Source organism: Delphinus delphis, chromosome 3 (assembly GCF_949987515.2).
Source record: "Delphinus delphis chromosome 3, mDelDel1.2, whole genome shotgun sequence".
Taxonomy (NCBI): Eukaryota; Metazoa; Chordata; class Mammalia; order Artiodactyla; family Delphinidae; genus Delphinus; species Delphinus delphis.
In genome coordinates, this window is record NC_082685.1 from 47,772,868 (window position 1) to 47,796,298 (window position 23,431).

Genomic DNA, 23,431 nt, shown 5'->3' on the forward strand with positions numbered 1-23,431 from the left:
GTACAGCTTGGTGGTTCTGTATTCAGACAATGGAATCAGACACAAGAGCCCGTGAGTCCTGGTTCACTTGCTTCCTGGTTGTGTGAACTTAGACAAGTGTTTTACTCTCTTTGAGCCTGTTTCCTCATCTGCAATATGGGAATAGTATGAACTTACTTCATTGAGTGGATCCATTAATGCCTGGTTCAGAGTAAGTACTCAATCCACCTGAGCTGCTACTAGTACCTATTCAAGGCTGGTTCCTTGCCAAGACCTAGACATCTCCTATCTGTATCAAGAGACCCCAGAGAAAGAGCAGCACAAGATGCAGAGGAGAAAGCCCCACCCTGGCTCTCCAGAATCAAGTGGCGGCACCTACTCTGCCTCGTCCTGGCTACGCATGCTGGAAGTTCACTCCCTCAGCCTCAGTTTCCTCATCTCCGAAAGGAGTCTAAGACCCCGCACTGCACAGTCTTGCCCCTTGGGATGGCTGGGATACCACCCTTCCTCCTGTCCGTGCTCACCTTGGGTACGAGCCCCGCCTCCTGCTTCAGCAGCTGGCCCAGCCGGGTGGTCTTCTTGGAAAGGGTGTGCATATTGATGCGGGCCAGTCGCTCCCGGAGGCTCAGATGCTCCACCTTGGTGTACTTGGAGGCTGCACCAACAGAAGAGAAGGAGGGCACAGGAACCAGAGCTGACCCGGGAAAGCAAGAGCCCCTGACATACCTGGCAAGGCATCTCTTGGGCCCTCTTCTCAAATGTCAGAGTCACACCCATTAGAATGGTGAATCTCAGAGGAAAAGCGCAGGGCTCAGAGCCCTCACTCTGATGTGAGCACCCTGACTGAAGAGCTTCCTGCCTGCTTGACTTCTTAGGCCTCAGTTTCCTCATCTGTAAATGAGGCTAGCCACCTCACAGGATTGCTAGGAGATCACATCAGATGATAGGTCTGGAGCAAATGACTTAAGTTCTCATTTTACCCAACTGTGAAATGGGGCTAACATTGCCAACCTCAGGGCTATCATAAAGATCAAACAAGATAATGAGTGAAAAAAACATGTCACAGTTAGCCTTTCGTACACATTAGCTAAATTATCATTACTATATGGTCTGAGTTGTGCAACTGAGCTTTTCATCTACTTGGGACACTGCTTCACTTTCCAGACCTTTCTGTTTTAACAACTTCAGAGGCAGCAACCTCCCCACTTTCTCCTCTTACCCTCACCCCTGATAAATACACAGCTCTTTGCCTCCCCAGTATTCATTTCTGCTTAGTATAGCAGACATGTGGTTTAGATAAGATTGATTCCACTTTAGTTCAAGGGGTGGGTGCTGACTGTTATAAGCCAATTCACATAATCCCCCCATCCCCTGCCACAGTGATAGGTTCAAAGAAGGGCACATAACCCAGGCTGAAGCCAATCAGTTCATGGCATTCCCCTAACCATGGCAACTGGTTCAGGGTGAGCATATGACTCAAATGAGTCCTATCAGAATGAAACTCCAATTTAGTTTTTACAGCTAAGGGGAGAAAGGGCCCATCTTATCCTGGAGAATGTGGTGTGCAGATGTGAGTATTAGGACAGCAATAGCCCTTTACTATTATGAGGGAGGCCAGCCTGAAAAGGAAGGTGACACATAGTAAAGGCCAGAGACAAGAGAATTGCAGGGATATGATGCCAGCACCCTGATCAAACCCTACTTAAAGCCCACATTACTTCTGGACTTGTGGGATACATGAGCTACTATATTCCCTTTACTGGTGAAGCCAGTTTGAGATGAGTTTTTTGTAACTAGAAGCATTCTCACTCATGTATCGCCTAAATGCCCCCAGTCCTTACCCACTTCTTTGCGCCTCTTGTACTCATTGATGTTGGTGACCACGTCCTGGAGGGCAGAGGTAGCCCTCTGAAGGACAGGGTAGGCACTGGCATCAGGGAGTGTGTTCTCCAGAATTTTCTGCAGCAGCAATGGGTATTTGGTAATCCTCTGCAAAGGAATTACCAGCAAGAAACTGAGGCCTGAGGATCCAGCTTGAGGCCTGAGGGAGAAGGCTGGTGTTAGGTAGGTCAAGTCCACCCTTGGGGGCACCAAGGGGCCTGGGCTCTAGTCCCAGCTCTGCCATTTAACTCACTGTGTGATCTCAGGCAAGTCGCCCTCCTTCTGTGGTCCTCAGTTTCCTCATCTGTAATCTGTGAGGTCTATATGTTAGATGGGTGCTTCTAGTTCTCACTTTACCCTTTTCTGGGCCTTGGTTCCCCATCTGTACTAAATTTAATGGTCAGTTCTCTGCCCTCAGCTTACTCAGTCTCTCAACAGCAGGCACAGCTGACCACTCCCTCTTTCTTGAAACACTTTCTTCTTTTGGCCCCAGAGACACTCTTCGTCCTGCTTCTCTCACTCCACAGGCCACTCTCTTGGCCTCCTCTGCTGGCTTCTCTCCAATGCTAGAGTGCCTGGGCCCTCCTCTCCTCCTTCTCTCTCCACTCACTCTCTTACTGACCTCATTTAGTCCTATGGCTTTAAACACATCCCAAACCCATATCTCCACTTCCTACTTCTGTCCAGAGCTCCAGACACACACGGTCAACTGCCTACTTGAAATCTCCACTTGGATATATCTCAAGCACAACTCCATCTGTTGGACATGCACAGAATATTTCATTTAATAAAATGGTTCTGCTGCTTTAAGAAAGAAGAGCTTTTAAAATCACAGGAACTTGGGAATTCCCTGGCAGTCCACTGCCGTGGGCCCACCCAGATTTGATCCCTGGTGGGGGAACTAAGATCCCGCAAGCTGTGCAGCATGGCCCAACCCCCCAAAAAAAGTTTTTTTAAATTTAAATTATAGGAACTTAATGTTTAGAGATGTATTTAAGGGTAGAAAGTCATAATTATCTGTAATTTCCTGTAAAGTATATAGCATAAAATTACATACAGCAAACAGCAGTCATTAATACTTGTTAATTTCAGGTGGTGGGTGTGTGAGTGTTCATTACATTATTCTATTTTTCTATAAGTTTGAAATTTTTCATTTAAAAAAGTAAAATATAAAACAAAACACAGGAACTGATAGTGTCAAGGTCCCTTCCAGATGCACCATTTGATGCATAGATGATTATTTCTAGTCCCCTTCCTGATGATGTCTGGAAGTTGCAGAAAGAGTGCCCAAGTCAACAGCATCTGGGACAAGGCTCCAACAGTCTTTCCTTGATCATGACCAGTAGCCCTCAGACCCACCTTCTGAGAAACCCACAAGGTTTTCAAACCACAGTGTCTAAGCATGCCTCCTCCAGGAAGACTCACAAATGTTTCTCATGACTATTATCTGGCCTCCTCTCCACAGTACCCTTGCCTCTTGCTCTTCTTCCTATGGAAAAATCTCTAGATCAAATGTCCAGGAAAGATCAGCCATGAGGCTAGGAACAGACAGAGCAGGTGGGGGGCCCCCCATTAGTTGCAGAGGGGTGGGATGCAGGGGTGGGATTACCTGTCAGGACATGCCTATGCTGACCATCTGCTCTCACCAAGGGTTGCCTAGTGCTTGGCTGACTGTGGGCAGGAGAGGTGGAAACAGTGGCCAGATATTTGCAAAACTCTGTCCTCTGGGCTTACTTTCCATGGGAAAGGGACAACTGTCACCTTACCAATCAGAGGTGACAGAGGGGAGGGGCGTCTTCAAAGAGATGATTACATCTCTTCTCCACAACCATCAAGGAGTAACTACAGAATTACAGCTGCCTCTTAATTTACAGCCTTTCTAAGGTAAGTTGAAGAAAACTCTTTATGCCGCCTTTCAGATAGGCAACAAAAATTGAAAGGCTCACCCAGAGTTGGGTGAGTATGGGGAAACCAGCCCTCTTACATTCTCTTGGTGGGAGTATCAGTTGGTGGGATCTTTTTATTTTATTTTATTTTTTAAATTTATTTATTTATTCATTTTTGGCTGCATTGGGTCTTTGTTGCTGCACACGGGCTTTCTCTAGTTGCAGCGAGCGGGGGCTACTCTTCGATGTAGTGCACGGGCTTCTCATTGCGGTGGCTTCTCTTGTTGCGGAGCACAGGCTCTAGGCACGCAGGCTCTAGAGCGCAGGCTCAGTAGTTATGGCGCACGGGCTTAGTTGCTCTGTGACATGTGGGACCTTCCCAGACCAGGGCTCGAACCTGTGTCCCCTGCATTGACAGGTGGATTCTTAACCACTGTGCCACCAGGGGAATCTCTGGTGGGATCTTTTTAGAGAGCAGTTTGGCAATTTGTGAAATGTACAAACCCTTTATTCCCTCAATCCTACTATAGAAATCTACCCAGAAATATCAACTCAAGGACTTCCCTGGTGGCACAGTGGTTAAGAACCCGCCTGCCAATGCAGGGGACACAGGTTTGAGCCCTGGTCTGGGAAGATCCCACATGTCACGGAGCAACTAAGCCCGTGCGCAACAACTGCTGAGCCTGTGCTCTAGAGCCTGCGAGCCACAACTACGGAGCCCTCACACCACAACTACTGAAGTCCGTGCACCTAGAGCCCGTGCTGCGCAACAAGAGAAGCCACCGCACTGAGTAGCCCATGCACCGCAAGGAAGAGCAGCCCCCACTTGCTGCAACTAGAGAAAGCCCACGTACAGCAACAAAGACCCAACACAGCCAAAAATAAAATATAAAAAAAAGAAATATCAACTCAAGTGAGCATGGATAAAGGTAGAAGTTATTCAGCAACTCTATTTATGAGAGTAAAATTTCAGAAACAATCCAAATATACACCAATAGGGAATGGTTAAATAGACCACAGACTATGAGCTACCCTGGGAAGGAACGCTATGCAGTCATTAAAAAGAACATGGTAGAGCAATTCATATTGTCCTGAAAAGATATTTATTCATGGCCATGATTAGGTGAAAAAGCAAGTTCTAGAAAAGCATGTAGGGTAGGAGCCCCTTAAAAAATTCATTCATTCATTCACTCATCCTATCTATCTATCCATCCATCTATCCATCCATCCAACAGCTAGATGTTCCCATGGAAAGTCTATTTCCTGTCTGTCTGTCTGTCTGTAAATATACAGAATAGAGTTCGGATGGAAAATGTTTACTAGGGTGAGGGATGGGGAAACGGGAGACCAAAGGGGAATGGACTTTTTACTTTATATACCTGTGTATTGTTTGAAATTTCTTTTTTCAATAACCACATGTTACTTTTAAATTTAAAACAAATTAAAAATGCCAGTAAAGGAAAACATGTCATCTACCTTTTCCAAACACTCGGCCTCAGTTGTGGAACTGCAGGTGCTTTGTGCCGGACTGATCCACCTCTGTAAGCAGCCTCCTCCCCCTGAAAACTGTGCCACTAGAACGGTCTCCCTAAGGCAGAGCTTCCTGCCGGCTACAAGGGCAAGCCTTGAGTCCCTTGGCCCCCAGGTGGGAAGCGCTGCCTTAAAAGGCAGAGTTCCCTGGTTGCCTAGTGGTTAGGATTCTGGGCTTTCATTGCCATGGCCCAGGTTCAATCCCTGGTCAGGGAACTGAGATTCCCACAAGCTGTGCAAAGACTCCACGCTTCCACTGCAGGGGGCGAGCGTTCCATCCCTGGTCAGGAAAGTTCCGCATGCCACACGGTGAGGCCAAAAACAAAGTGGGGGGCGGGGGGAAAGAGAGACAGGATAAACTAGACACCCCACCCACTCACCCATCCAAATAAAAAGTGGGAGGTGGCATATATTTTAGAATCACAAAGATCTAATTAGATGGTACCATCTATCCTACCTGGATGAGAAAGAACCATTTATGGGTGGTGTGATTCTAGTCAGCCAAACTCCAGAAGAGTCCCATGATCATCAGCACAAGAAAGGCAGGATTATTGTTTCAAGAGGGAAGGGATCAAAAGTTCTAGAGCAGCATGTATAGCAGGAGGCCCTCAAAAATTCATTCTTTCTACCTATCTATCTATCTATCTATCTATCCATCCATCCATCCATCCATCCAGTGTCTACACTTTCCCACGGAAAGTCTATTTTCTGTCTGCCTGTAAATCTACAGAATAAAATTTGGATGACAGAAAGAATGTCATTCCTGCTGGAACATTAGACCAGAGCATTTCGTTGAGGGCATTTTTGAAACTTGTAGGCTCTGGTGTGCTGCAGGCATTTAGTTGGCAGGGACCCAGGGATGCAGGCTATCCTGCAAGGACAGTCCTGCATTATGGAGAATCTTTCTACATTTCATGTGCCCCTCTTCAACATTCAGAGACTGAATGAATGCCTTGCAATGGGCTGCGATGTCAAGAACTGACATATTTTTGTGACACTTGGACTCCAACCTGTCACATATCTTAACACTGGGAATTACCATGACACACCTTTTATAAATAAGACCGAGGTCATTTGCAGGAACATAATCCTTCCTCATTTCCTCTGCCTCCCAGTATGTAATGTTATCCCTACTTCAGTTATGTTATTTCCTTCTTTCTCTTATCATACACCAGGAAGTCAAGTTTGTTATCACTGCTCACTGTTATTGCAGGGTACACACATTCTCTGCTCTTTTCTTTTTCTGTACTTCTCGTACACAATGGCTTCTGACTCTTCTTTGCTTAAATCCAAGCTTATTTATTATAAGTGGGTACAAGCATCTGATTGCTTCATAATATTTTCTAGTGTAGTATTACACAAGCATTTGCACACTGAAATACATATTACTTTATTAGAAATTATTTTCCTTTTATTTCTCCTTTAATTATAGTTAAGCCATTATATTGATTTTTTTCAGTTATGTATATAGGCAGGAGAATTTTCTTTTTCAGAATATAACTCAGGATAATAAATTTATTTAATGTTTGTTATAAAAAGGGGGCATTGGGACCAACAGAGCTGAGAACCACAGTGTGGTCTCAGTCAAGCATAATCCTTGCCTAGCCAAGGTAACCACAATTGCTGGGAATTTTTGCATGTTACTTGCATGCAGTGAGTCTATGTCCCCATGAGCTGTTGTTATTACTCCCACTCCACATGTAGGGAAACAAGGTTCTGAGACACGAAATGGCTCTGCCAAGGTGAATAAGGGGCAGAGCCCGATCCGCTGCCAGGCAGCTTGGCGTCAAAGCCCATGAGAAAAGCCTGGACTTGCCTGGCTGAAAAAGACCTGAGTGCAGAAGACATGACAAACAGCAGCCTCTGTGCCAACTAGGGCCCCCCACATAGTGTTTCTAACATGTCTGAACTAGATGCCAATAGTTAACACTTGGGAGACTTACATCAAAGTTTCTGGTTTCTCTTAAAAGATCAGAGGATCTGGGCACAGTGGAATCACATTTCTACATGGCAACTGAGGGAGATGGTTTATAAAAAAAAGGCTGCAATTATTTCACTCTCTGTATCTACACCTTTTGAATATGACTTTGAAGCTTCTCCCATCAAGAAGTGAGGAATACTTCTCCACCCCTTGAGTCTGGCACAGCATGCCAATTCCAAGCCGAGATCTCAAAAGGCAGAGCTGAGTCTGCTTGTATGTCCCAGATACATAAGAGAGCCCAGCCAACATCAGCAAAGCTGACGCGCAGTTGATCACAGACACATGAGGGTGTTCAGCCAGGACTAGAAAAATCATTTACTGAGCCCAGCTAAACCACTAACATGCATAAGTGTGACCTAAATAAATGTTTGCTTTAAACATATTTTGGGGATGATTTATACTTTAAACCACTATATTTGGGTTGGTTTGTTATATAGCAAAAGCTACTTGATACAGCAACAATCAGCCGGGGCTGGGCTGCAGCTGCACTCTATACAGGGTCTCTTGGCTCTGGTTTGCCACAGTCTCCACTACTCCCTTTTGTCCCACATCTGGCATCTTGCTTTCCTCATTGCTCACTCCTGTAGAAATGTGTTTAGTGACCCTTGCAAAAGCCTAAGTTTGTAAGTTCCATGAAGGGATCAAAGGAAACAAAGGAGAAAATGAATGTAGGTTTTTTTGAAGGCTGGGATGGGTTAGGACATGGGTACTTCAAAAGGAGGCTTCAGGGAGTAGAAGGGTAAGGATAAGATAAGGAAGAGAAGGAGGAGAGGTAGCAGGAGGCTCCACATGAGATAATATAAACTTCAAAGCCCTAAACCTACACTGTCTTTCTCTTGGGTATAAAGGAAATGTCTAAGTAAGATGAAATAACAATAATAACTTCTGTTCCTCCTACTCTACTCTGCTTTCCAGAGGATGACCTTCATCTATCTTCATTTGATGAGCCTGTCCTTGGGAAGATATAAGCCTTTTCAAAACAGAAAAGAAGCAGACAAATTCACAGGCAAGGAAATACAAATACCTCTTAAATATATAGAAAGATATCAAGGGACTTCCCTGGCGGTCCAGTGGTTATGACTCCACGCTTCCAATGCAGGGAATGCGGGTTCAATCCCTGGTCAGGGAACTAGGATCCCACATGCTGTGGGGCAACTGAGCCTACGCGTCACAACTAGAAAGGCCGAGTGCCACAACAAGAGAGCCTGCGTGCCACAACTACAGAGCCCACGCACTCTGGAGCCCTCGCACCACAACTACAGAGCCCACGCGCTCTGGAGCCCACCCGCCACAACTACAGAGAAGCCCGCGCGCCGCAACGAAGAGCCCATGCACTGCAACAAAAGATCCGGCATGCCATAACTAAGACCCAACACAGCCAAAAAATAAATAAATACTAAAAAAAAGGATGATCAACCTTTTTTTAAACATCTTTATTGGAATATAATTGCTTTACAATGGTGTTAGTTTCTGCTTTATAACAAAGTGAATCAGTTATACATATACATATGTTCCCATATCTCTTCCCTCTCCTGGAGATAAATGCACAGTGAAACATTACTGAGATGCCATTTTTCACCTATCAGTGGTAAATACTCTAAAGTTTAACAACACACTGCTGGTAACGCTGTGGAAAAACACCCTCATATGCTGCTCATGGGAACATTAACTGGTATAACCTTTACAGAGGGCAATTTTGCAATATTGTCAAAATTATCAATACATACTTCCTTTGACCTAGCAATTCCACATCTGGAAATTTAACTTACAGATATACTTGCACCTCAGTAAAATAACATATGTTTGTGAATAATCACTGTAGCACTGCCTGTAATATGAAAAGAATAGAAACAAACCAATGTCCATCAGCAGAGACCAGTTAAATAAACTGCAGAACAGCCACAGAGTAGAATAATACGTGGCCGTTCAGAGGATCATACATGTATATATTGAAATGGAAAGACCTCCAAGATATAATGTAAGTGAAAAAAAAATTACAAACTTTCATTAAAAATATGGGGAAAATAAGAGTATATATTTGTATTTGCTTGTATAGGCATACAGAAACTCTGCTAAGATCCATAAGTAATTTAAAAGTGGTTACCTTAACTTTGTGGGTAGGAGCAGTAGTTGGGTGGATAAAAGGACAGGGTTGGAAAGGTCTTTTTACTGTGTAAATTCAGATGTTTTAAAGCTTTTGAAACATGCAACTGTTACCCATTCAAAATTTTAATTAAAAAATATTTTTTTCTACATATCTCTACCTGGAGCTCCCACTCACTGGTGCCAGCTCTGGGCTGCGAGGCCACCCAGAGCAGTTCTGATCCTTTTCCATGGGGCAAGACTCTAGCCATCTGTCGAGAGGTCCCCCCAGGTGATACAAACCTGTTTCCTGCCACTGCTGCTTACACCACATGGTTCCCACCATCTCACTGCCCTCCCTATGGGAGTCACAAGTGCTGTTCACCAAATGTTTCTGCTTTTCCACCTCTGAACACATGGCTGGATGGCAGGCCCTGGCCTCCTGGTAGCTGGACGAAGCCATGTGATAAGTTCTGGCCCATGAATTTTGAGAAGCAACGAATATCACTTCTGGACTAACAGCATTTAGTTACCAGTGTAGGAACCCCAGAGCACGTTTTTCCTTTGCCAAGTTACTGGCAATATTCCAGACAGTAGTTGCTGTCAGCTTGAGTCTCAACATGAAGAGCCCCAAGTTAACCTGCAGTGGAGCATAAGGAAGGTAGAAACCTTGTTGGTTGAAGCCACTGAAAGAGTTGGGAGTTGTTTGTCTCTGCAGCATAGCCTAGCCTAGTCTGACTGGGACACTCCTGAAGCAGTGTGAGCAGCACCAAGCAGGGATGAGACTTTAACAGCCTCTGACCTCGGGGTCCATGAGGGTCATTATACTCACAGCACTGCCTCAATGGTGTCCTGGATCTCCCGCTGCAGCTGTGGCTCCATCCGGTAGGCCTCCACCAGCAGCAAGGCCTGTTCATAGCTGGCACAGTACACTTTATAGACTTGCTCCAACTCCTCTTGGAATTCCAGGAATAAGTTGCCTGACAGTGAAAAGCAACAAGGAGTTCTCAAAAGCATGTCTGCATGTCCTCTTGCTTAGGACAGAGAGGCGGTGAGTGACACAGCTAAGCATTCCAGCTCTGGAGTGAGACTGCCAGGCTTAACCAGTGTTGTTGCCTTGGGCAAGTCACCTCATTTTCCTGAGCTTCTATTTTTTTCATCTCACTTTCAAAAGGCTGCTGTAGGATTAAGTAATAGAATGATGTAGAGCTCACACTGGTACGCTGTCTATATTTAATAAATGGTAGCTACAATTATAGCAATAATATTGATAATTCTCATATTTGGACAGTGCTTTATAGTTTACAAAACACACTCATGTTATATCTTTACAATTACTATGTGTGGCAAGTACAACTCCAAATGCTCTGTTTATAAAGAATCCCTACAGCACAGCATGGATAGTCACAAACGTGGGCTTTGGAGTCAGAGAGAAGTAAGGCCAGATCTCCAGGCAACCCTTTCCCAGTAGTGTAATTTAGGGCGAGTATTTGACCCCTCTAACCCTCCATATTTTCACCTATAGACTGGAATAAAAATAGTGCTCACCTCCAAATGTTCATTGCGAGGATTAAATCAAATAACGCATGTAAAGCACCTGACACAAACTTCATTCACCAAAAATTTACCAACTGCTTATTTATTGACTATGTGCCAGGCACTCTTCTAAGTTCTGTGACCAAAACAATGACCCTGCCTCATGGAGCTGATATTCTAGTGGGGAAGACAGACAATAAATAAATATATTACATATGCCAGGTAGTGGTGAGTACCACAAATCTAAACAAAGCCAGATAAAGAGTTAGAGAGTGGTAGGAGATCTATTTAGGAAAGACCTCCATAAAGACGTGGATGTTTATCAGAGACCAAAAGAACCCAGCCCTGCAGAAATAGACACAGATGTAGAGAACAAATGTATGGACACCAAGGGGGGAAAGTGGCAGGGGGGTGAGTGGGTGGGATGAATTGGGAGATTGGGATTGATGTATACACAGTAATATGTATAAAATAGATAACTAATAAGAACCTGATGTATAAAAAATAAATAAAATAAAATGCAAAAATTCAAAAAAAAAAAAAAAACCCACCCCTAGGAATGTCTGGGGGAAGAGCAGCACCAGGCTTAGGGAAGGACAAATGCAAAGACCTGAAGGCAAGTGACCACTTGACAGGTGGGTGACACAAGAAGGAACTGTGCGGCTGGAACACAATGAGCAAGGGCACAAAGTAGAGAAAATAAACAGGAAACTGAAGCCAGATCATGTAGGGCCTTAAAGTAAGTAAGTAAGGTGTAGTAAGGTGTTAGGATTTTATTCTTATGGTGGCAGAAAGCAAATGGAGGGTTTTGAGCAGGGGTGACATGATCTGGTTTCTGTTTGAAAAGGATCATTCCCATGCTCAATTTCAGAGCACATACATTAAAGGTAGAATAACACAGGACAGATTAGCATGGCCCCTGCACATGAATGACATGCAAATTTGTGACGTGTTCTATATTTTAAAATCAGAAACTTATGAGAGTGATTATTTGTAAGGGGAGATAGAACAGGGTGGAAAGAACAGGGAATGGGTCAGGGAAGTAGGGATGAGAGGGGAGCAATGCTTCGCTGAATATACCTTTCTATATAGCTCAGATCTTGGAACCATGGTAATGTTTCACATACTCCCAAAATAAATATATAATTAAGACCAACCAGGATGTGGAGGGGGAACCTCAAATAGAATACAAACAATAAGGAATGAACCTAATTCTATTACAAAGGAATAACATAACCACACTGAAGGGTGTAGGAAGAAATTAATGTAACTATTTTTCACAAAGGCACAGGTTAGTAATGCTGATTATAACATAATAAAAAAATATTTTATGTGTCTACTAACTTCGAACAAATAAGTAAATACATTGAAGATAATAGCAGCCATCTCTACCTGTCACAGAAAGATGCTACAAATAAGAAAAGGCGAAAGACTAGAAAGAACCCTGAGGTGCTAGACTGGAATTGGAGGTTATCAGTAGGAACTCATGGTTTTAAATATTTTAAATATATAAATATGGATGGACAGATACAGAAGGAAATGTAGATATGTGTACATGCATGTGTTGGTATATATACATATATTTCCTAACTCTGTCAGCTAAGAGGGCCTAGAAACAATGACACCCCAGGAGCAATGAGCACACCTAGATCTTAGAACCTGGTGTCTAAATACCATTCTCCAAAGGTAGGAACCAAAGCTCCTAGGAAAAAAGCTGATTCCAAGGATGAGGCAAGGAAAATACAAGATGAGCCTAGAACATCTTGTGGGGTCAGAAAGTAAGAAAGTGCTCACAAATTGTTGGAGACATACTGAAAGGACACAGGTGCCAACTTGAAAGAGTTCCCTATGGCCAAAGCTGGTAAAATTTGAGCAAGAAAATGAATATTAATAGTACTGGATTCTGACTCATGGAATAAAGTAAATATTCATGAGTTTATACTTATATAAATAGTTGAATAAAGAAATGAATGGGTGAGGGACTTCCCTGGTGGCGCAGTGGTTAATCTGCCCGCCAATGCAGGGGACACGGGTTAGATCCCTGGTCTGGGAAGATCCCACATGCCACGAAGCAACTAAGCCTGTGCACCGCAACTACTGAGCCTGTGCTCTAGAGCCCACATGCCACAACTACTGAAGCCCGAGCGCCTAGAGCCTGTGCTCCGCAACAAGAGAAAGCCACTGCAATGAGAAGCCCACACACTGCAACAAAGAGTAGTCCCCACTCGCTGCAACTAGAGAAAGCCTGCGTGCAGCAACGAAGACCCAATGCAGCCAAAAATAAATAAATAACTACAATTAATTTATTTAAAAAAAAAAAAGAAATGAATGGGTGGGACGTCCCTAGTGGTCCAGGAGTTAAGAATCTACCTTCCAATGCAGGGGATGCGGGTTCAATCCTTGGTTGGGGAACTAAGATCCCACATGTTGCGGGGCAACTAAGCCCGTGTGTCACAACTAGAGAGTCTGCGTGCCACAACTAGAGAGAAGCCTGCCGCAACAAAGAGCCCACGCACCACAACAAAGACCCAGCATAGAAAAATAAAAAGCTGGCAAAATTTGAATAAGGTCTGTAGAGTTAATAGTATTGCACTGATGTTAATTTCCTCATTTTAATAATTGCACTATGGATATGTAAGATGTAAAAATTAGGGGAAGCTGGAAGAAGGGTATATAGGAGCTCTCTGTATTATTTTTGTAACTTTTCTATAAGTCTAAAATTATTTCAAGATAAAAAGTGTAAAAAGAACCTTGAAGACATCATGCTAAGTGAAATAAACCAGTTACAAAAATACATATACTATATGATTCCATTTATATGAGGTACCTAGAGTAGTCAGAGACAGAGGGTAGAATAGTGGCCACCAGGGGCTGGTCATCAGTTTAGGATGAGGAAAAAGTTCTAGACATGAACAGTGGTGATGGTGGAACAACAATGTGACTGTACTTAATGTCACTAAACTATACACTTAAAAATGGTTAAAATGGTAAATTTTATACGTTATATATATTTTACTACAACAAAAAAGAAACTTTAAATAAAAGACTTTTTAAAACACTGCACGCGGACTTCCCTGGTGGACCAATGGTTAAGAATCCGCTTGCCAGTGCAGGGGACATGGGTTTGAGCCCTGGTCTGGGAAGACCCCACTTGCCACAGAGCAACGAAGCCCGTGCGCCACTACTACTGAGCTGGCGCTCTAGAGCCTGCGAGCCACAACTACTGAGCCCGTGTGCCACAACTGCTGAAGCCCACGTGCCGTGGGGTCTGTGCTCCACAGCAAGAGAAGCAATGAGAAGCCCGCGCACCGCAACGAAGAGTAGCTTTCACTCGCCGCAACTAGAGAAAGCCAGCGCGCAGCAATGAAGACCCAACGCAGCCAAAAATAAATAAATGAATAAATAAATTTATTAAAAAAAACAAAACCCTGCACACTAATGTTATAACTGCTATATTCATAATTGCCAAAGCCTGGAAGCAACCAACTTGTCCTTCAGTAGGTGAATGGATAAATAAACTGTACTATATCCATACAATGGAGTATGATTCAGTGATAAAAATGAAATGAGATATCAAGCCAGGAAAAAACACTGAGAAACCTTAAATGCATATTACTAGATGAAAGAAGCAACTCTGAAAAGGCTACATACTGTATGATTCCAGCAATATGACATTCTGGAAAAGGTAAAACTATGGAGACAGTAAAAAGAGCAGTGGTTTCCAGGGGTTGGGGTTGGGGGAGGGATGAACAGGCAGAGCACAAAGGATTTTTAGATAAGGGAAACTATGTATGAAACTGTAATGGTGGCGTCGTACATTATACATTATTCTAAACCCACAGAACTGAACAACACACAGAGTGAACCCCAATGTACACTATGGACTTTAGTCAATAATAACATATCAATATTCATTTGTCAGTTATAATAAATGTACCACACTAAGGCAAGGTGTTAATAATAGGGGGAACTGTGTGGGGGGAGGGGTACATGGGAGCTTTCTGTACTTTCTACTTAATTTTCTTTTTTTTACAGATTTAATTTTATTTATTTTTGGCTGCATTGGGTCTTCATTGCTGCATGTGGGCTTTCTCTAGTTGTGGCTACTCTTCATTGCGGTGTGCAGGCTTCTCATTGCAGTGGCTTCTCTTGTTGCAGAGCATGGGCTCTAGGCATACAGGCTTCAGCAGTTGTGGCACACAGGCTCAGTAGTTGTGACACACGGCCTTAGTTGCTCTACGGCATGTGGGATCTTCCCAGACCAGGGATCGAACCCACGTCCCCTGCATTGGCAGGCAGATTCTTATCCACTGCGTCACCAAGGAAGTCCCTACTTATTTTTTCTTTTTGTTTTTTTTTGCTTTTGTTTTGTTTTGTTTTTTGGCCATGCTGTGCGCCTTGTGGGATCCTAGCTCCCCGACCTGGGATCAAACCTGTGCCCTGCAATGGAAGTGCAGAGTCCTAACCACTGGGAATTCCCTCTACTTAATTTTTCTGTAACTCTAACTAAAAGTGCTCTAAAAAATAAAGTCTATTAGAGCTATACTATGCTGAGACTAAACCAGAAGTCAAAATGGAAATAGGAATAGCTATTAGATGGCTACTAAAAAGACCCAGGCAAGAGTATTTGGTTGTCTATCTGGGGGAAAGTGGTGAGGGCGAAGAGAAATGTATTAGTCACAAAAGGGCAAGTAAGCCACGGACCACGGGAAGCCCAGGTGACCCTACTGCTTGCTAATGCTGTGCACTGTACCCGTGAAATACAACAGGCCCCCCCTTGAGACACATCAGATGATACCTAGGCCAGCGTCGTCCAGCTCTCAACAAAGACTCCCACAGCAAGACTCCCACCCCAGGAACCAAACCCTCTCCCCAGTGCTGGTCAAGCCAACCCTCAGAGAGAACTCTCTCAGGAGAAGCCCCCAGAACAAGGGAGAACATGACCAGGAAAGATTACCTGAAACTGCAGCTAGGGAGAATGTGTATGATAGGGAGATCAGCCAGCTGCAGAGATGATCCCACTAAGAGATAGCTTGGGCATAGCCCTAAAACCTAGGGCAGTTCCCATATTCTTCATTACTAGGGTGATTCTGCAGAAATGCAACTAATGCCAAAGAAACCTTACCACACCAGTACATGGCCAGAGGCAGGGGCACTTCAGTAACTGAAGGGTGGAGGAAGGCAAACTCCCCTAGAGCAGAGAGCAGAGCTGTCCAACAGGCAGGAATGCTTGGGGCACCAAAGACTTATTTCCTCTCCTCTTGCCCTTCCTTAGTCACAGATTGGAAAGAAGTCACAGCAGCAAAGAGTTACTCCCAGTATCAAAACGGTACTCTACCTCTAGTTGGGAGAAATGAGAAAGGGAGGCAGGAAGGCCAAGAGCTGGGGCTGTAGTCTGAAAGAGCTGTTCAAATCATGACTCAGCCTGGTCAAGCTGTGTGACCTTAGGAAAGTTAATTAACCTCTCTGAGTCTCGGGTTTTCCTTTAGTAAAATGGGGATAATAATAATAATAATCAACAAGTAACAGTGTCATGAGAATAAAAAGGGCTACTACATGTTAGGTACCCACAGTCATGGCTGGCACAGAAATGGGTACTATTTTCATGCAGAAGGCATGAAATTGAAGCTCAGAGACATGAAGGAGCTGTGGGTGGCAGAACCTTGCGAGTCAGACTCCAAGGCCCCTGCTCTAAACCACTCAACCTGCAAGCCACAGCCACAGATGGCTACTGGGCACCTGAAATATGGAGAATCCCAACTGAGATGTGCTGTCAGTGTGAAAGACACCAGATTGCAAAGACTGTACCAAAAAAAAAGTAAAATGTATCATGAATAAGTTTTATATTGATTACATGTTGAAATATTATTTTGGATACATTGGGTTAAACGAGATATATCATTAAAATTAATTTTACCTGCTTTAGTTTTTTTAATGTAGCTACTCAAAAACTTTAAATTTGGCTCACACTACATTTCTTTTAGACAACACTGGACTACAGCATGATGCCTTCCCATGATAGGACCCTGTGTGGGAACTCCTGTGAACATCTGCATCGTGTTTGGAATCATTTATAAGAACACAGAACCTGACTCACTTGGGAGGTTCACGCCCAAGGTCCAAAAATCTTTTAAAATGCTGGTGCTGGGACTTCCATGGTTGCACAGTGGTTAAGAATCCGCCTGCCAACGCAGGGGACACAGGTTCGAGCCCCGGTCCGTGAAGATCCCACATGCCGCGGAGCAACGCAGCCTGTGCGCCACAACTACTGAGCCTGCGCCCTAGAGCCCGTGAGCCACAACTACTGAGCCCACGTGCCACAACTACTGAAGCCCACATGCCTAGAGCCCATGCTGTGCAACAAGAGAAGCCACAGCAATGAGAAGCCCATGCACCGCAACGAAGAGTAGCCCCCGCTCACTGCAACTAGAGAAAGCCCGCGCGCAGAAATGAAGACCCAACGCAGCCAAAAATAAATAAATGAATAAATAAATTTAAAATGCCGTGGCTATGGAATTGGGAAAAGGGCCTTCCTTGCATAGCAGGGCCTGGGGGCTGAGAGGGGAATAGAGAGAACTGGTAGGAGCCAGCTCAGCCTTGATTAGGCACAAAGTTGAACCTAGGAGAAGAAAAGCTATGTGGATTCTTTGCACCTCTTTTTGGCTAACCACAAGAGGCAGAGGATGAGGAGGCTATTTTCTGTAGACTCAGTAAAGGCCAGGGAATAGGTTTGCCAAATTAGGGAGGGGGGGATACAAGATGCTCGGTTAAATTTGAATTTCAGATAAATAATGAAGAATATTTTAGTATAAGTATGTCCCAAATGTCCCGTGGGATATACTTATACTAAAACATTATTCATTGCTTATGTAAAATTCAAATATAATTGAGCATCCTGTATTTTATGTGGCAACTCCACCAGGGAAGCAGTGAAGGCAGGGAATGGAGATATTACCAGGTACGCTCAGAAGACAAAGCAGCACCTTGACTCTTTGCAGATCAAGCAGGAAGGCAGAGATGGATAAGTGAGGACCCTTAACAAGGAATTAGTGGACCCTAGAACCCATAGCAACAGAAGATGCTAACCTCAGAGTCCCCAGAACCTTGGATTGTCTCCAACCTGAGGTTATAACAATTTCCTCTCAAATAAGTGGTAATTATTAACAGAAATAAGGATAAAATGATAAAAGGTAAGAATATCTACCCAGATACTTAAAAAAAAAATCTTGTTCCTTAATTTTGCATTTAAATATTCCTCTATTTAAAAGAAATAGTCACTCTTTCACATTGCTGTTTTAATGAAGAATCATAATTTGAGGAGAATAGTAAACACACTATACACAGGCTTCAATCCCACTCTCTACTGCATGGAAGCTGTTCAGTGCAGTAGTTGAGAGCACGGGCTCCAGAGGCCACCTGCCGCAATGCACATCCTCCTGGCTCTGACACTAGCTGGATGACCTTAAGCAGATTACTTCCTCTCTCTGTGCCTCAGTTTCTTCAACTGGGAAATAAGATGACAGCAACTACCATTCAGGGTTCTTGTGAGGATTAAATGAGTTAATACATGTACATCAGAAGAGTGCTGGTCATTTAATGAACACTCAGAAAGTTGGCTTTTTCAAAATGTGTATATTTGTTATTTTTAATCCCCACCATCATCATTCATGTCTAAGAAAGGGTAGAAGATTGGGGGTGTAAAGACCAGCGTGACTTGGGTGGATGCCCCCACCTCATCCTCTTTTCTGCCTAACACCATTCACCCTTGTCGCCTGACTCCACTTGAAAACCCTTGACCACAGAAATTTTGTCAAGCAGATGCGAAGAGACTGCAGAAGACAGGGATGAGGTTTATACCCACTTGTCCCTCCTTCTTTACGTCTGGTCATCCTAACCATTTCAGAATTAGGAGTCTACCTTCATCTCTCACCTAGGTGGAGGTAAAGCCACCAGCTGGTCTCGCTACTTCCACTCTTGCTACCCTCTCACAATCCATTGTCCACAGCTACCAAGGGGATCTTTGAAAAACAAATCTGATATCACTTCCCTGCTCAAAACTGTCCAATGACTTCTCATCACATGTAGAATAAAATCCACACTACTTACCAAGACCTAGAACACCCTGCAGGATCTGGTCCTTCTCTGCCTCTGCTATCTTATCTCCTAATACTCTCCCCTCACTCATTCCCCTGGAGCCACACCAGGCTTCTTTCTGCCTGTCCTTCAAAATTCCCAGGCTCACCCCTGCCTCAGGGCCTTTGCATAGCTCTTCTCTCTACTCTCCCTCCAGATCTTCTCATAGCTGGCTCCTCCCTAACAGCTCTCAGTTCAAGTGTCCTCTCCTCAGGAGGCCTTCTCTTTTCTCAAACGTTACTAAAATTGTAATTCTTTAAATTACAAATTACTACTTAAAATTCTCCTGTTTATCTGTGTGTCATCTGTCTCTCTCGCTAACTTGTTAACCCATGAGAACAGAAGATTGGACCCTCTGGTTGATGCTGTGACCCCAACACACAGCACAGTGACTGGCACACTGCAGGGGCTCAGTAAATAACTGTTGAATGAATGAGTGTGAAAGAATCCCAGAAGAAAGTCTCAGCCACTCCACTAACCAATTTTGTGTCCATTAGGATGTCCTCCCTGTCTCTAGGCCTCAGTCTCTTCATCTGTAGTGATGGGGTTGGATTGGATGTTATTTGAGGGTCCTGCCAGCTCTGACATGCTATATTTCAGGGATCCCCAAAACAGCCTCTCATTGAGCTGCATTTCCCTGGAATGCTGGAGAAAATACAGCAATGATCACATGCCAAGACCAATTCCTCAGGAATCTCAGGCTGCTAACTGCCTGGTATTTTGCTTACCAATCAGCTGCACTTGTTCCTCTTCCCTGGAGGCTGTCTCCTGCAGATCATGAAGCAATTTGCTGTTCACCTTGATGATATCATCGATATTTGAGAACAGGACGTCCAGATCTCCCTGCGGCAGCTGGAAGGAACAAAGGCACCATGGGAGGTCGCTTAGGAGTTCAGTAGAGTGACTTTTTTTGGAGGCTTTGGACAGTAGTCCGGAACAGTCACATCATTGGGGTTCCACCACTCTTGGGAAGACTGTCCCAGTGGAATGTTTGCAAGGACTTTGAAGTTTTATAATTAGGTATTTTCATTACTCTACAAGAAGAGAGAGAGCGAGACGAAGTGCTCAGCATGAAAGGAAAGCTGAACTGTATTATCCTAGGTCTGCTGCCAACTATAATGTTTCTTCTCTCATTTTCCCCATCTGTCATATAAGTGTGGGAAGTTGGACTTCTTTCCAGCTCTGACATACTTGGCACCTACCACCATTACCTTGAGATATATTCTGAACTCCATTCCCTATGAACTAAGCTATCCCACTGTTAAAAAGGATGCAGGACATCTATATATGTGCATGAACATATATAGGATATATATAGAGACAGACGTCCTGGATGCACAATCAAGTGGGAAAAGCTAACTGTAGAAGAATAGAGTATGCTCTTATTTTTACTAAAATAAGTAACAGGGACTTCCCTGGCAGTCCAGCGGTTAAGACTCGGGCTGTCTTAACCCCAACACTGCTGTGGACCCAGGTTCGATCCCTGGTCAGGGAACTAAGATCTCACAAGCCGTCTGGTGCAGCCAAAAACAAACAAACAACAAATAAAATAAGTAACAATCTATATTTGTTTGTTTAATGCCTACAGAGAAAAATCCTAATTTCTAGAGGGTGAAATATGAGAGGGCTTTCACCTTCTACATTATCTATTTGATTATTTCATTCATTCAATAAACACTAGTTGAAGTCCACTGTTTACGAGTCAAGAACTGGGATACATTGAACTAAACAGCCTTTCCCCTTATGTACCTTACATGCTAGGGGATGCTTGACATTTTAGAGAGACAGCCTGTGTTATTTCTGAAATCAGGGGGGAAAAAGATGTAAAAAATTAACACTAAAATAGAAACCCATCATAATGATAACTTTTCCATGTTACCACCCTCCAAATGAGACAATTAGAAATAGGTCACTTAAAATAATCTGTTCTAAACTTAATAAAGGTCTATTTTATCCATTAGTTCACTTAATTCTCTGAGGTGAGTACTCTCTGTCCATTTAGCAGATGAATATACTAAGGCTCCAAGGTGTTAAAAGCCTTGCTGAAGGTTGCAGGGCCAGTAAGTGTAAGTACCGGGGCTTACGTCCAGGTGACTTCACATCCACCACACTTTCCCCTCCATCAAGCCTGCACCAGGAACAGATGTGAGGTTTCAGGAGCTGGGACTCACACTTGCCCCTATAAAGACAGGCTGAGTGTGGCCCCACCCAGGTACCTGCTGCAGGTGGCTCCTAATGTCCGAGGCACAGAGCTGGAGCACGTGTAAGTAGGAGACCTCGGTGTCGATGAGTTCCCTGACGGCCAGACTCTGATGCAGCAAGGATCTCTCCTCAGGGACCCGACCTTCCTCGTCTGGACTCCCTGTCCTAGAGGACAGCTCATCATCCCCATGATCAGTCATGTCAGCAGGTTCTGGGAAAGACAAACACATCCGGACTTACTTCTGGGAGCTCTATTGGGACATGCTGTCTCTAATCCAAAGACAACTGTTCATCAGATGGCCTAAAAACATCTTTAGCTGCCTACAGAGTCAAGATGAACTGCGTGTAAGCATTTGTGGGCAGTATCTGAACAATTTTAAAAGGTAGAACGCAGCTCAGATAATTGTTGACATTTTAAATTCATTTCCCAGGATTCAGACAATGTGCTTGCCTGGCTTTTCTTCTATTTTCCCCCCAGCTCTTGACCTAGATTTCTTTATCTGGTTCAGCTGAGTCTCTCTCGCCCTCCTTCTCTACCCACTACTACCCCATTCAGGCCATACTACCTATCGCCTGGACTATTTCCACCGCCTCCAGGATCATTTTTTCAAATCCACACCCCTCTCCCACCTGCTGCCACCCACATCCATTCATCCTGGATATGCTTCCAGTTTAAACTTCCTGAAACAAAGCTTGTGATCCTGGTATTCTCTGCTGTGAGACTGTAATAGCCATCTGCTGCTCTGTGGTCTACCTCTGACTTCGTTTTCCTCTTCCCTGACACACTCCAGTGAAAGAAAGTTATGTGCTTTTCTCCATACCTGCATGGTCATTTCCTGCCTCCATGCTTTTGCACCTGCTGTGACCCCTCCAATGTCCCTATGCTCTGACATTCATCTCTAAGGCCTTTGCTGATCCTCCCAGCCAGATATACTTTTCTCCTTTATCTCTAAGTTTAAAAAGTACAAATGGCAATACTGTGGACAAAAAAAATCTCCCTACTACAGAACACCTAGAAATGCTAGATCAGCTATAACAAACTTCCTTTTCACTGCATGGCAAGGCTTGCAAGAAAGTAAAGGAGGGACTTCCCTGGTGGCACAGTGGTTAAGAATCCGCCTGCCAATGCAGGGGACGTGGGTTCGAGCCCTGGTCCGGGAAGATCCCACATGCCGCGGAGCAACTAAGCCTGTGCGTCACAACTACTGAGCCTGTGCTCTAGAGCACATGAGCCACAACTACTGAAGCCCGCGCACCTAGAGCCTGTGCTCCGCAACAAGAGAAGCCACCACAATGAGAAGCCTGTGCACTGCAACGAAGAGTAGCCCCCGCTCGCCGCAACTAGAGAAAGCCTGCACGCAGCAACGAAGACCCAAAGCAGCCAAAAATAATTAAAAAAAAAAAAAAAAAGAAAGAAAGTAAAGGAAATCAGCAGGGATCCCCAAACAGGGAGCTGAAAACCAGATCAGGAGCAGCTAAGCTGATGCAGCTGTAGCCAAAGTGGACAGGATGGGCAGGGAAGAGGGCACTGCCCAGCTCTGTGATCCAGAGACTTGGGCATCAGTGCCCAGGCAGAATCAGGAAGCAAGCTTCTCTCCAGAACTGGGATCCCTCAAGCACGCCAGTGAAATGGTGGATTAGAAAAAAAAGTCTCCCTACCCACACAGAAGATGACAAAGATGTTGCTGCATCTTGCCTTGGGTCCTGAGTAAAGGAAAAAGTCCTTTCTGAAAATTCATAACAACAGGCCTGCTTTCACTGGGTTGTAGGTTCAGATGTATACTACACATGTGGTCCAAGGAGCTCAATGCTGATAAATAAACAAAAAACCAAGTCCTGGAATAGTGCTATTATGAGTACCCACAGAAAAAATAAAATGTCTCCAGGAGGACACATCCTTAACCTAGGCCACATGGTACTCCAAGAGATAACCCTGTCCTGAAGATGAGCTTAAAATCCAAAATTACAAGAACTCCAGTGTAAGTGCACATCATCAGAGACAACAAAGAGCAGGATTAGACCCAAGAACATCAGATAATCAAACTATCAAATAGAAACTATAAAATAAGCAGGAAAAGAAAAGATGTACAAAAAATAAAGACTGGTATGATTTTTTTTTTGAATTTTACTTGGTTTGCTTTATTTCTTTTTTTTTTTAATTAATTAATCAATTAATTTTAATTTTGGCTGTGTTGGGTCTTCGTTTCTGTATGTGGGCTTT

At 44.0% G+C, this 23,431-nt stretch overlaps 1 protein-coding gene and 1 non-coding gene across 6 annotated transcripts in view; one reads left to right on the forward strand and one right to left on the reverse strand.

Moving 5' to 3' along the window:
* ARHGEF37 (Rho guanine nucleotide exchange factor 37) overlaps positions 1–23,431 on the reverse strand; it is a 73,533-nt gene that overhangs the window by 14,847 nt on the left and 35,255 nt on the right. For 4 of the 5 annotated variants that reach the window (XM_060008547.1, XM_060008549.1, XM_060008550.1 and 1 more), the window contains exons 2-6: positions 21,225–21,421; positions 19,737–19,860; positions 10,172–10,319; positions 1,821–2,020; positions 504–634 (exon numbers count right to left, since the gene is read on the reverse strand). In XM_060008547.1, the coding sequence (XP_059864530.1) occupies positions 504–634; positions 1,821–2,020; positions 10,172–10,319; positions 19,737–19,860; positions 21,225–21,421 (800 nt within the window). Of the gene's footprint in view, positions 1–503; positions 635–1,820; positions 2,021–10,171; positions 10,320–19,736; positions 19,861–21,224; positions 21,422–22,031; positions 22,050–23,431 lie in introns of those variants that run through there. The other variant, XM_060008548.1, reaches the window with a different exon arrangement.
* Positions 11,733–11,839, forward strand: LOC132423741 (U6 spliceosomal RNA). The gene has a single exon (XR_009519059.1). It is a non-coding gene; the product is annotated as a U6 spliceosomal RNA (small nuclear RNA).